The 11,407-nt window shown below is 54.2% G+C and overlaps 2 protein-coding genes across 2 annotated transcripts in view; both read left to right on the forward strand.

Moving 5' to 3' along the window:
• The window catches only part of Med26 (mediator complex subunit 26), a 51,055-nt gene extending 41,957 nt beyond the window's left edge, over window positions 1–9,098 (forward strand). Inside the window, exons 2-3 of the mRNA XM_008824650.3 lie at window positions 6,117–6,191; window positions 6,650–9,098. Coding sequence (XP_008822872.1) covers window positions 6,117–6,191; window positions 6,650–8,302 — 1,728 coding nt within the window. The 3' untranslated portion in view covers window positions 8,303–9,098. The remainder of the gene's footprint in view (window positions 1–6,116; window positions 6,192–6,649) is intronic.
• Window positions 9,099–11,232: 2,134 nt separating this feature from the next.
• Window positions 11,233–11,407, forward strand: part of Slc35e1 (solute carrier family 35 member E1) — a 16,346-nt gene continuing 16,171 nt past the window's right edge. Inside the window, exon 1 of the mRNA XM_029559372.1 lies at window positions 11,233–11,307. Coding sequence (XP_029415232.1) covers window positions 11,233–11,307 — 75 coding nt within the window. The remainder of the gene's footprint in view (window positions 11,308–11,407) is intronic.

Below are 11,407 nucleotides of genomic sequence, written 5' to 3' on the forward strand. Positions count from 1 at the left end.
ACTCAGAATTAAGAAAAAAAAAAACCATGAATACATCCATGTGTTTTTGAGGATGTTGCTTGCTGCTGAAACCTCACCTGAGGCTGCTGAGTTGGCCTGTTCTGAGCCTGCTGGGCAGGTCATGAGGACTGTGCCTGCTTGGAAGTAGGTCCAGGGACCAGTGGTCCAGTGCCTGCAGCCATCAGGCTTCCAGGCCAGTGCTGAGGGCAGCAGCTTAGGGTTATCACTGGGAGTAGGCTGTGCTAGGATCTGCCTAGTCCTGGCTTTTCTAAGAACTCCTTTGAGAAAGGGCAGATGGAGCTCTGAGAGTGCCTGGAGGGTGGCCTTGTGTGGTAGCTTTTTTCTCTGCTGTAGCAGGTTAGGGTGGGTGGCAACACTAACTGGATGCACCCCAACCCCACCCAGTAAAGCACTAGGCAGGTCAGCTATGCATGGTGGGCAGAGCCTATGCTAGCCTAGGGGGAAGCCAAACTCTGTTATTTTCTGTGAGGTTCATGTAGACCTCCGTGACCTTCCTGGACTCAGTTTCCTTATCTGGAAGGTGAGACTGCATAGCACTTGAGTTCCATTAGTGTTAGTGCTTCTGAGGGCAGCCAGCAGCATGGGGAATTTTGGTCAGCTGGTGAGAAAAAGAGAGTGGTAAGCTGAGGGGACACTGGTACTCCAAGACTTGGCGTCTCGTTTCCTCATTTCAGATTATGGCTGGAAATACCCCATGGGCAGTTACTTCCCAGGTCCTGGGGGTTTACCAGAACAGCCCTGAAGTAGGGCAGGCAGGCTTCGCAGAGGCTGCTTTGCTGTACCACAGCCAGCTTGAGACTGGGATCCCACCGTCCTGGTCACAGACCCATGATGAGGCCCAGTTAATTTCTCCTGCTGGGCTTTGTTTCAAAGATAACTGGAAGCCCTTGCTGTGGGGACAGGGTTTTCGAAGACAGTCTGGTCTTCTAGAGAGGCCAGAGGTGTGACTGGGCTCCAGAGGGCAAGCACCAGCTGACCTTCTGTTTTGTGCCTCTCAGGATGGAGAGCAGCTGATTAGAAGTGGGGCTGGTCAGGCAGCACTAGCTCTCCACAGAACAGAGTGGCCTGGCCGGCACCCCTCAGTAAAATGCCCCCAAACTTGACATCCTCATGTACCACATGACAGTGTCCACAGTCCCCTCTGGGCCACCCACAGGAGTCAAGGGCTTCTGCTATCAGGCTGCAACCCAGGGCTGACGCCCACACACAACACACACACACACACACACACACACACACACACACACACACACACACACACACACACACACACACACACGAGCCTGCCAACCCTGAGAACACTATCTTGCAATACCAAAAAGGGAGTACAAACAGAATGAAATGGGTGTGTCAAGGGACATGGGCAAAGCTGGGGAGATGGCTCCTGAACCCTGAGAACCTGGCTGAGGCTGTGTTAGGTGCCCTTCTTGAGCATGCTAGGCCTTTTGGGACATAGAAGAGTCATTGAATTAGTGCAGCCCTGCTTTGGGTTATGTGGACCCTGTTGGAGAGAGACAGAAACCCCACTCTACCCCAGAGCTGAGCTCTAGTGAGCTCTCAGGGATTCTTAGCTCCCCTGAGACTGGGGGAGGGGGGTTTCTGTGAGGAGTTCCTGGGGTCTCAGCAGATGGAGTGGCTGGCCATGAAGCCCCTGGAAGTGCTGGCAAGTAAGTGCTACTGTACCTCCTGCCATGAGAGCCTCAAACATCAACATGAAAGAGAATAGGGTTTCTGAGGGGTGCCACCATGTGTCTCTGGCTCGCAGCTGTGCCAGACCCTGGTGTTCCCTACCTGGCCAGCTTCTTGTCCCAGCTCCCCATTAGTTGAGCTGTAATGTCATGGGAGTTGAATCAGCACCAGCTGGGGCCCTGCTGGGGATGAAGGTGCCAGCCATTCTGAGGGTCTGTCCATGCCCTTGGTTCTTTAGTATAGGTCCCAGCTGAGAAGTTGCCCTACCTGCCACCAAGCATGTGGCCCTGATGTAGCCCTTAGATATTGTGCTGGTTTGCTGTTACTATAATAAAATGCCTGGCATAATCAATTTAAAAGGAGGAAAGGTTGATTTTGGCTTACAGTACATTGATGTGGGAACACATGGCAGACAGTGCTTACTTAATAGCAACCTGGTAGAAAAGAGAAAAAGAGGAGGGACCTAAGGACCCTATGTCTCCTTCAGGGGAAGTACTGCCAGTGGACTGACTTCCTTCCACAAGGCTCCACCTCCTAAAAGTTCCATCATGAATATTCATGTCACGTCTAGGCTTGTGGTGAATCCTGCCCCACTACTGGAGTGGGCACTACAGCAGGATGACATCACTGCCAAGGTGCCTTCCCACATGGGCATGGATAGACTGCACAGGGCAGTGCCACTGTGCTGGGGGCCCCAGGACCAGGCAAATAGCTCCCTAAAGAGGCCACAGCAATGCAAATGAGTGGGTGGGACAAGATCACTGGTGGGGAAAGGGAGGCAGTATTGGGCCACATTGATTGTTAAGGAAATACAGATTGATGTGTGTCCAAGTGGCCTGATGAATAATTGGGAGACAGGTGAATTCTCTGTATGGGAAAGCCATTTGACAGTTTTGAGAGTATTTTATGAGTCCCAAAAGGAGAATAGGCCAGGCTATTTCTGATAGCAGCAGACTGCAAATGGCCCTTAGGCCAGCGGCATGGGCCCCATGAGCTGCAGGTCTGCCCTGAAGCTGCCTTTTAGGACACTGGCAAAGGTTCCCCAGGCAGAGACAGAAAGATAGAACACCTGTAGAATGACTGGATGAGTGTTGACACACAGCTGGATGCAAGGAGTGACCTAGAAAATAGAAAAGATAGGTGTGGTCTGTCTGCCCAGAAAAGAGAAGTAGTTTGTCCCTCCCAATGGCTGTGTCCTAGTGACCAGGGGACCCTGGGCCCCCAACTCTTCTTTGCTTTCCACCTAGGCAGGCAGTCTTGCCTCTGCCCATTGCCTCTCTGTGATACATCTGTGCCTTCAGAGGGCCCAGTCTCAGCCCAGACACTGGCTGTCTTGTGCTGGCTCCAGAGTGTGGCCCCACTGGTTCCTGGCTCTGCAGGTGTGGGAGGTAGGCTCCCTGGGTGAGTGTCTGCAGGAGGAGGATGCAGACGGCAAGGCAGAACCATAGGATGTTGAGCACCTACCTGGGAGAGTTCCCAGACCTTGACCCCTGCAGTTCCTAGGAGGCGCTCTGACTGGCCTGTGGCTCAGCATTTCTCAGTGATTTCTGAGGCGCCAGTTCGGTGCCAGACCCTGGTCACCAAGGTGTTCTCCTCTTGCTGTCTGGAAGCAGGACTGTGTCTGCCCAAGGACAAGGACACTCTGTGCTGGCAGGCTAACTGGGCCTGAGCAGCATTCTTTCTGCGAGGACTGCTGGTTCAGGAATATGTGGGGATCCAGAGCTCTAAATATACCAGGGTGAGGTCACTGGTGGTGATGTAGCAAGCTCAGGAGCCCATTGGTGCTGGGATCCCAGGCCAGGGAGCTTTGTTTGTGTAGTCCCTTTAGGAGTGACCTCTTTGTTACACAGTCTGTAGGGAATCCTGGCCCCTCACATGTCAGAGGTGAGTACAGGAACGGAGTTTCAGGCAGGTCACCCATCCCTAGGGCAGCAGGACAGGTGTTGAAGGGCCTTGTGTATGTTTACAGACATAGCCCCAAACAAGACCACAAGGTGAGGCCTTTGCTCTCCAAGGAGGGGACTGGCCTTTTTGATAGAGGGTAGCTTAAAGAAAGCTGTCAATTAGGGTTGCTATCAATGCTCTGCAGTCTCTGCAATTTCATAGCCCAGGAGGCAGCCCAGGGGAAGGGAGGCATGATAGCCACCTTCACCTGGCTGGCAGTGGGCAGACCAGAAAGACTGGGGTGCAGTACCTCCTGGTTCCAGAACCTGAGCCTGATCCCTCACCTGGCAGATGTGACTAAAGTGTGAACTGAAGATGGGAATGGTTCTAGTTATCAGTATGATCAGGACTAGGCCCACAGCTAATGTTGAAGCTATAGGGACAACTATGGACATGGTGAACTCTTAAAGCTGGGAACAGCATTTACGTGATAGCCAGCAATAAAATAGGGGGCCTGAGTCCTTGCCATAGGAATTGAATTCTGTTGATTCTTTCCCAAGAGGCCTGCTGGCACTGAGGTGTGAAATGGCCATCTTGGCCACAGCAGACCAACAGCAGTGTCCTGTGAGGCTGTGGGAGAGTCTTTTCCACCTCCACCCCAGCTCTTGGTGGTGCAGTGGGAGTAGCCCCCTGGGGGTGAGTGGATCATCCTCCTCAGAGCTGAGCCACTGCTCCTGTGCTGACTGCAGCCCTGTTTGTAATGACAAGTAGAGAAGGCCTTAAGTGTCACCCCCAGCATCAACCAGGGCTCTCTCCCTGCCCAAGGCACAGCTGAGCCAAGTGTGAGGACTGAGGATGCTGGTGTGTGTGAGTTCAGGGACCAGCCTGGCTTGATGAGCATTTATGTGCCACGTGCATGGGGCATTTGTGGAAAGGTGAGGATGTGATGGGCCTGTGTTGGATGTGCCCAGCATAGCACACACTGCCATACAAGTCTGTGATGCAGTGGGCGTGGAGGGTGGAGCCTAGCCACCAGGAACCTGCAGCAGGGGCTGCATGCATGTGGAGCACCAGCAGGAAGCCCAGGAGCCCTTCATTTTGATAAGTTCAGTTGATCAGTAATTTTCTTTGGCAGTTAGTATTGTGGACTCGGGAGAATCATTTCACCAACCCATGTTTGCAGATCTTTCCATGGCCTTCTAAGAGCTGCATATTAAATTGCATTTAGATCTGGGGTTCATTGAAGTCTTTTTTCTTTTCTCCTTTTCCCATTTTTCATGTGTATGTGTGTGGCATGCACGTGTGCGTATATATGTTTTGTTGGGGGTGTCATGCACATGTGTGTGCATGCTTATAGAAGCCTGAGGTTGCTCTTCTACTTGTTCGCTGAAGCAGGGTCTCTCAACCAAGGCAATAACAATACTGTATGATATGCCCACATGATGTGGCTAGTCTCATTAGCCAGCTTACTCTGGAAATCCCATTTTCACCTTCTGGGGCTAGCATTATAGACAGCCACCACTCCCCAGCATTTACTCGGATTGTGGGGATTTGAACTCAGGGCTTGTACAGTAAGAGCATTACCCACAGAGCCATCTCCCCAGCACCATCTGAGTAATGTTTGAGAAGAGGATGGAACTTGGCATGGATGCTGCTGTGCGATTCATACTTTCTGGCATTGCGTTTCCTGGCATTGCACTTTGTTGAGATTGGTCCTCTTGGGTGTACTGAGGCTGGGTTTATCCCTCTTGCTGTGGAGAGTTTTTCTTCAGTTCCCTTCCACTCTTGGTGGACATCTGTGTTGCTGTATTTGGCCAGCATGACCTATGCCACTGGGATGTGGTCACTGTTAATGAACAGGGACACTGGACACACAGACTTTTGGTGCTACCCCATCTCTGTGGGATGACAGTGATGGTGCCTGCCTCATGGGTCTACTGTGATAAAACAAGTCAGGGATGTGCTGGAGCTGCTCAGGACAATGCTGCCAGGAAAGCTCAGCTGTTCCTAGAGTGGCACTACATGGCCATGTGGCACACACATCTGTGGATTGTGAGCCTGCTCCTTGTCACTAATAAAGCTTAGCACTGGTGCTGACCTGTCTGTTCTGCATGGAGCCTGTCTCTGGCCTCGACTTAATCTGGACTCAAAGTTGCATTGCTTCCCAGGTGTTCTATGTTCCAGAGGGTCTTCCTTCTGTTCTGACCTGTGATATGTGATGTCATGTTTTGTGTGGTGTCTCAGAGGACTTTTTAGAGATCTTGAAAAGGCTATCAGGTTGACTGATTTACTGTGTCCATCTTTCTTTCCTCTGGGCTCTCTGTGTTGTGGGTGATAAGTACTGCAGCCCCTCCAGGGAGCCTGTCTCAGAGCAGGGCAGGTCCTGTTTCATGAGCATCTTGACAGTGACAAGTGTGTTGAACCCTGGGGGAAGAAAAAGGTGGTGTTAGGGGCCTTCGTGCAGGTCTTACAGAGAGAGGGGAGGACAGCTCCTGATCGGACCTGCGGTTCTTGTTCTGCAGATCCGGAACATGGTGGCAGTACTGGAAGTCATCTCCAGCCTGGAGAGATACCCCATTACCAAAGAGGCATTGGAGGTGAGTCACAGCCCTGGCCAGATAACTTCCTGTGGCTCCGGCTTTCCCAGGATTTTGAAAACTGGGTGGACCGTATGCCCAGGACCTTGGTCTTCCCATGGGGCTCTGCAAGAACAAGTGCTTCTTATCCCACATCTGGGCTCTTTTCATGACCTGCACACCTCATAGCACTGTCCATGGACCTCTGTTTGGGAACCAGGTCTTCTAGACTAAAATTGAGTCACCCTGGCAGAGTGGTCTTGTTGGTGCAGAGCTCGTAGGTGCCTGTGGGCCTGCCTCTGTGGAGGCCACTGGGGCCCCAGGTCTGAGGACTTCAGGCTGCTGCAGACGGAATTCTCTGCAGAGTGTGTCTGCAGTTTGGGGGTTGGTAGGGAAGGAGGCCTCCCACCCCATCTGGCTTAGCACCCTTGTCCTTGTGGGGGTGGTCCCATTCTCTAAGCATATCACTCTGGTTGTAGGAGACACGACTTGGGAAGCTCATCAATGATGTCCGCAAGAAAACCAAGAATGAGGAGCTGGCCAAGCGGGCCAAGCGGCTGCTGCGAAGCTGGCAAAAGCTCATCGAGCCAGCACACCAGAATGAGGTGGCACTTCGAGCACTGGCGGGAGCTGTGAGTTCAGCCAATGGGGGTGCCCACAACTGCCGCCCAGAAGCTGGGGTGGTGGGTGCGCCGAAGAGCATCCACGACCTGAAAAGTCGCAATGACATCCAGAGGCTACCTGGGCAGCGGCTGGACAGGCTAGGCAGCCGCAAGCGCCGGGGGGACCAGCGAGACCTGGGCCACCCCGGGCCACCATCCAAGGTTTCCAAAGCCAGTCCTGACCCCTTAGTCCCCAACTCCTCCCCCCTCCCCACTAATGGGATTAGTGGGAGCCCTGAGAGTTTGCCCAGCCCCCTGGATGGCAGTGGGCACACAGGCCCCGACGGCAGCCGCCTGGATCCCAGCGAGAATGACAAGCACAGCAGCAAGATTCCTGTGAACGCCGTGCGGCCACACCCTAGCTCCCCAGGCCTAAGCAAGCCCTTACCCTGCATCCAGACCAGGCCCTCACTGCTACAGCAGCTGGACAGGGCGGATGAGCCGCCTGGCCCGCCTCACCCCAGGGGAACTCCACGCTGTTCCTTCAGTCCCAGGAACTCACGGCATGAGGGCTCCTTTGCTCGGCAGCGGAGCCCCTTTGCACCCAAGGGTTCCATGCCCAGCCCCTCCCCACGGCCTCAGCCACTGGACACCACTCGGGTGCCATCCCCGCTCCCGCTGGCCCAGCCAACCACGCCTCCTGTGCGACGTCTGGAGCTGCCGCCCAGTGCGGAGAGCCCTGTGCACTGGCCTGAGCAGCCTGAAGGCAACCAGCGGCTGGCAGGACCTGGCTGCAGGGGTGGGCTATCCCCAGCAGAGCCCCTTCCAACCCGAGCTGGTTTCTCCCCAGACCCCTCCAAGGCGGACAGTGATGCTGCCTCATCAGGTGGCTCAGACAGCAAAAAGAAAAAGAGGTACCGACCTCGAGACTACACAGTGAACTTGGATGGACAGGTGGCTGAAGCAGGCGTTAAGCCTGTGCGGTTAAAAGAGCGGAAGCTCACCTTTGACCCCATGACGAGACAGATCAAACCTTTAACCCAGAAAGAGCCGGTTCAGGCAGATAGCCCCTTGCCCACTGAGCAGCCACCCAGGACAGAGCTAGAGCAGCAGGAGGCCAAGGCCAGCCTCCAGAGCCCCTTTGAGCAGACGAACTGGAAGGAGCTGTCCCGCAATGAGATCATCCAGTCCTACCTGAGCCGCCAGAGCAGCCTGCTGTCCTCCTCAGGCGCACAGACCCCAGGCGCACACCACTTCATGGCAGAGTACCTGAAGCAGGAGGAGACCAGCCGGTGTGGGGCCCGGCAACCACATGTCCTGCTGCCACTGCCCACGCCCACTGACCTCCCGGGGCTCACCCGTGAGGTCACCCAGGACGATCTCAACAGAATCCAGGCCCAACAGTGGCCAGGAGTGAATGGGTGTCAGGACACACAGGGTAACTGGTATGACTGGACGCAGTGCATATCGCTCGATCCGCACGGCGATGATGGGCGCTTGAACATTCTGCCTTATGTCTGCTTAGACTGAGTGCACCTGGCAGCCACCAAGTGCATTGCCACCTTGAGGGAGCCAGGATGGGGGTGGCTGGTGTGCAGGGCCCTCCCTCCACACTCTCCTTCTTTTGTGAAATGCTGCTACCAGTTTACTAACAAAATTGCAAAGGAAGGGCCACATGGAAGGCAGATGGCCAAGGGAGTTCAGAACTCTATAGCAAACCAGCTATAAAAAGCGTTAGTCCCCACCCCAGAAGAGGTTTGGAGCCCATCCAACACCGAACACAGGGACCTCAGTGGCAGGCAGGCACAGGAACCTTGTGGGAGAGGTTACCGTAACAGCAACAGACACACATCTCATCTCTGCATCTCTTGGCTCTCTGGCTCTGGTGTCTCTGAGACACAGGCTACACTTGCCTGGCCTCTGCCAAGCCAGTGTCTTCTTTCCTTCCTGTTGTAAGCTGGAAGCTTCCCAGCTGCAGTGAGCCCTGCGCATTGGGTGGGTGGGCCAGCCTCACCCACACTCCATAGGCATCCACCCATTTGTATACGGTTTCAGTTCAACCCAAGTTCTTAAATGCTGCAGAAATTTGTTTTCCTGTTTATTTTCATCTTTTCCATCTGACAACCAGCCAAATCAATTCCTCTACTCCCCTTTGTTTTCCTGTTCTGCACCTCTCTAGAAAATTTCACCTTTCTAGACCAAACCCACAAAGTTCCCGCGGGTGCTACTAGCGTGAACTGGCCTGCTGGGCAAGGGGAGAGCTGTCTGTTTGCTGGAAACACTCATAACCATTCCTTTAGATTCGTTTGCCTTATGGTTGTCATAATGCGATTTGCAAAAACAAGGAGCCTTAGTGAATGTACAGTACCTAGACTTCTGCGTCCTGATGCAGAAGGGAGCAACTTTGCTATTTTGGTCCATTAAGTGGACACCTTGTGATATAAATGTGGAAATAAAAAAAAAAAAAAACATTTGCACAAACCAGTCTGGGAATTGATTCTCATTTGCAGAACCAAGTCTGGCCTTTGCTGAATTCCCACTTATGCAAGAAGTCCTAGAGCCCACAGCCACACCAGCTTGGGAAAAGGTGAACTTTCTGTGGCACTGGGTGGGTCTCCCACCTGTCATTCTTTTGGGACTACATCAGGGGTCACCTCATCTCACCCAGGCCTGACCTGCCCCCCGAGAAGCCTGCGCTGCAGCTTGTCTGACTAACTCTTAGGTCTTCCCTCCCCACCAATACTCAGTTCTCATGTGGCATGGCCCAAATGTGCAGAACTGTATCTGGCCCCAGTCCTGGGCTGCCAGCTCCCAGGCAGGCCTGAGGCCACCTAACCTAACTAACTGGTGCTGATTAAGGTTTTTCCCTCAAGTCTAAAAATCTTCTGGTTCTCAACCCTCCCTGAAATCATAAACTAGGACTGGGTTTCTAGTTTTGTTTTTTGTTTTTTTTTCCACTCTGAAGCAGGTCTTGCTCATTTCTACTTAATTTCATAGATTAATAAAGTCAGTTAGACAGGGTCCAGAGTCCTAGAACATTCCTTTTGGCCTGTAGGACCACAGCCAACCCAGAACCCCAGTTTCAGAGCCAGCTGGGATTTTAGACAAGGCTTGTGCAAAATAGGTCCACTCCCATAAAAGGGCCTCAAGAGCTTGAGCTTGATTCCCAGACTGACTTGTCCCCTGCTCTGGCCCCTGGGCCGGTGTTCACTCCTGAGCACATATTCCCATTTGAGAGATGAAAAGGCCACATCAGAGCTATAAGGACCAAATCCAGGGATAAACGTTTCAAAGAAACCAAAATGTCACCTGACAGTCCTGTCCCACGAAGTTACTTTCCTAATTCCACAGGTCTGTGTCACTAAAAGGCCTATGTACCCAGCTATCAGGCATTAAGGTGCAGAGGTTGGTCCATATCACAGGCTCCTTTTCTCAGACTCAGGCTTTAGGACAGGCCACTTAGACTCCTCAGACCCCAACCAGCAGGAACTAAGCCCCAAGATACACCCGGCCTGTTGTCCAGAATGGGGATGAGCTGTGATGACCCAATGTTCAGGGGATCCACGTAGGTTGCCACTTGCTAAACGGTTCATAAGGACGCTATGTAACATTCGGGCTGGTGAGATCAACGGGGAAAGGTACTTCCCCCCAAGCCTGATGACCTGAGTTCGAGCTCTGGGACTGACATAGAACTGACTCCCTCAAGCTATATTCGGACCCCCACACTTGCACTGCGGCGTACGCCCAAACATGTACACACGCCCCCACACGCACATTAAGTGAATAGACGTTTTTAAGGAACTGTTAACGCCTCCCACAAGAACTGGAAACCACGCTGATCTTCGGAACCACGTCTGTAGCTTAGGCCCACAGTGCTGAAGTCTTGTTTTCCTGCACCAGGGCTTCGAACAACAGCCATCGGCCTGGCAGCACCGCGCTCTGTAGCGCTCTGCAGACAGGTGTCCCAGAGCGGCCACGGCGACCTAGTGACCCAGTGTATAAAGACAAGTGGCTTTCAGTCTCTGGGCCACACTGCGTGAAATGAGGACGGTGACACCTACCGCACACACAGATTCCTAAGATTCGGCGGCCCCCCGAACGCACTGTCGGGGTCCGGGCTGGGGGCAAGCCCTTCCACCGGCACCCATAGTCAATTTTTCTCCCAAAGATCCTCTGTTAATCTTGATGCGCCTCAGGTGGGCGGGTCCAGTACTGCCCCCGCACCCTTCCGACGAGCCATCCCGGAGCGCAAGCGCCTACTCCCTGCATGCGCATGCTCCGCCTCACGTCTCCTGGGCTCGGCCCCGCCCCCACAACGGAAGCGCGCCCACGGGGGTGGGGGTGGGAGGAATCCGGCCCTCGCTGGAGACGTGGATGCGGGCGCGTCGATAGGCGCGCAGCGATGACGCGAGGGATGACGAGCAGTGGCGAGCAGGGATGACGCGAGGAGCCAGCGGCCAATGGCGAGTGGCGGTGACGCGCAGGGCCGGCGACCAATGGCGAGCGGCGATGACGCACAGGGCCGACGGCCAATGGTGAGCGGCGGCGTCCGGCGCACCCGCCGGGGGTGTCCCGCCCCGGCCCGCGTTGGGCGGTCGTCCGGCGGGAGGGGGTGGCCGCTCCGGCAGGATGGCG

This window comes from Nannospalax galili, unplaced genomic scaffold, assembly GCF_000622305.1.
Source record: "Nannospalax galili isolate Female #2095 unplaced genomic scaffold, S.galili_v1.0 scaffold529, whole genome shotgun sequence".
Lineage (NCBI taxonomy): Eukaryota > Metazoa > Chordata > Mammalia > Rodentia > Spalacidae > Nannospalax > Nannospalax galili.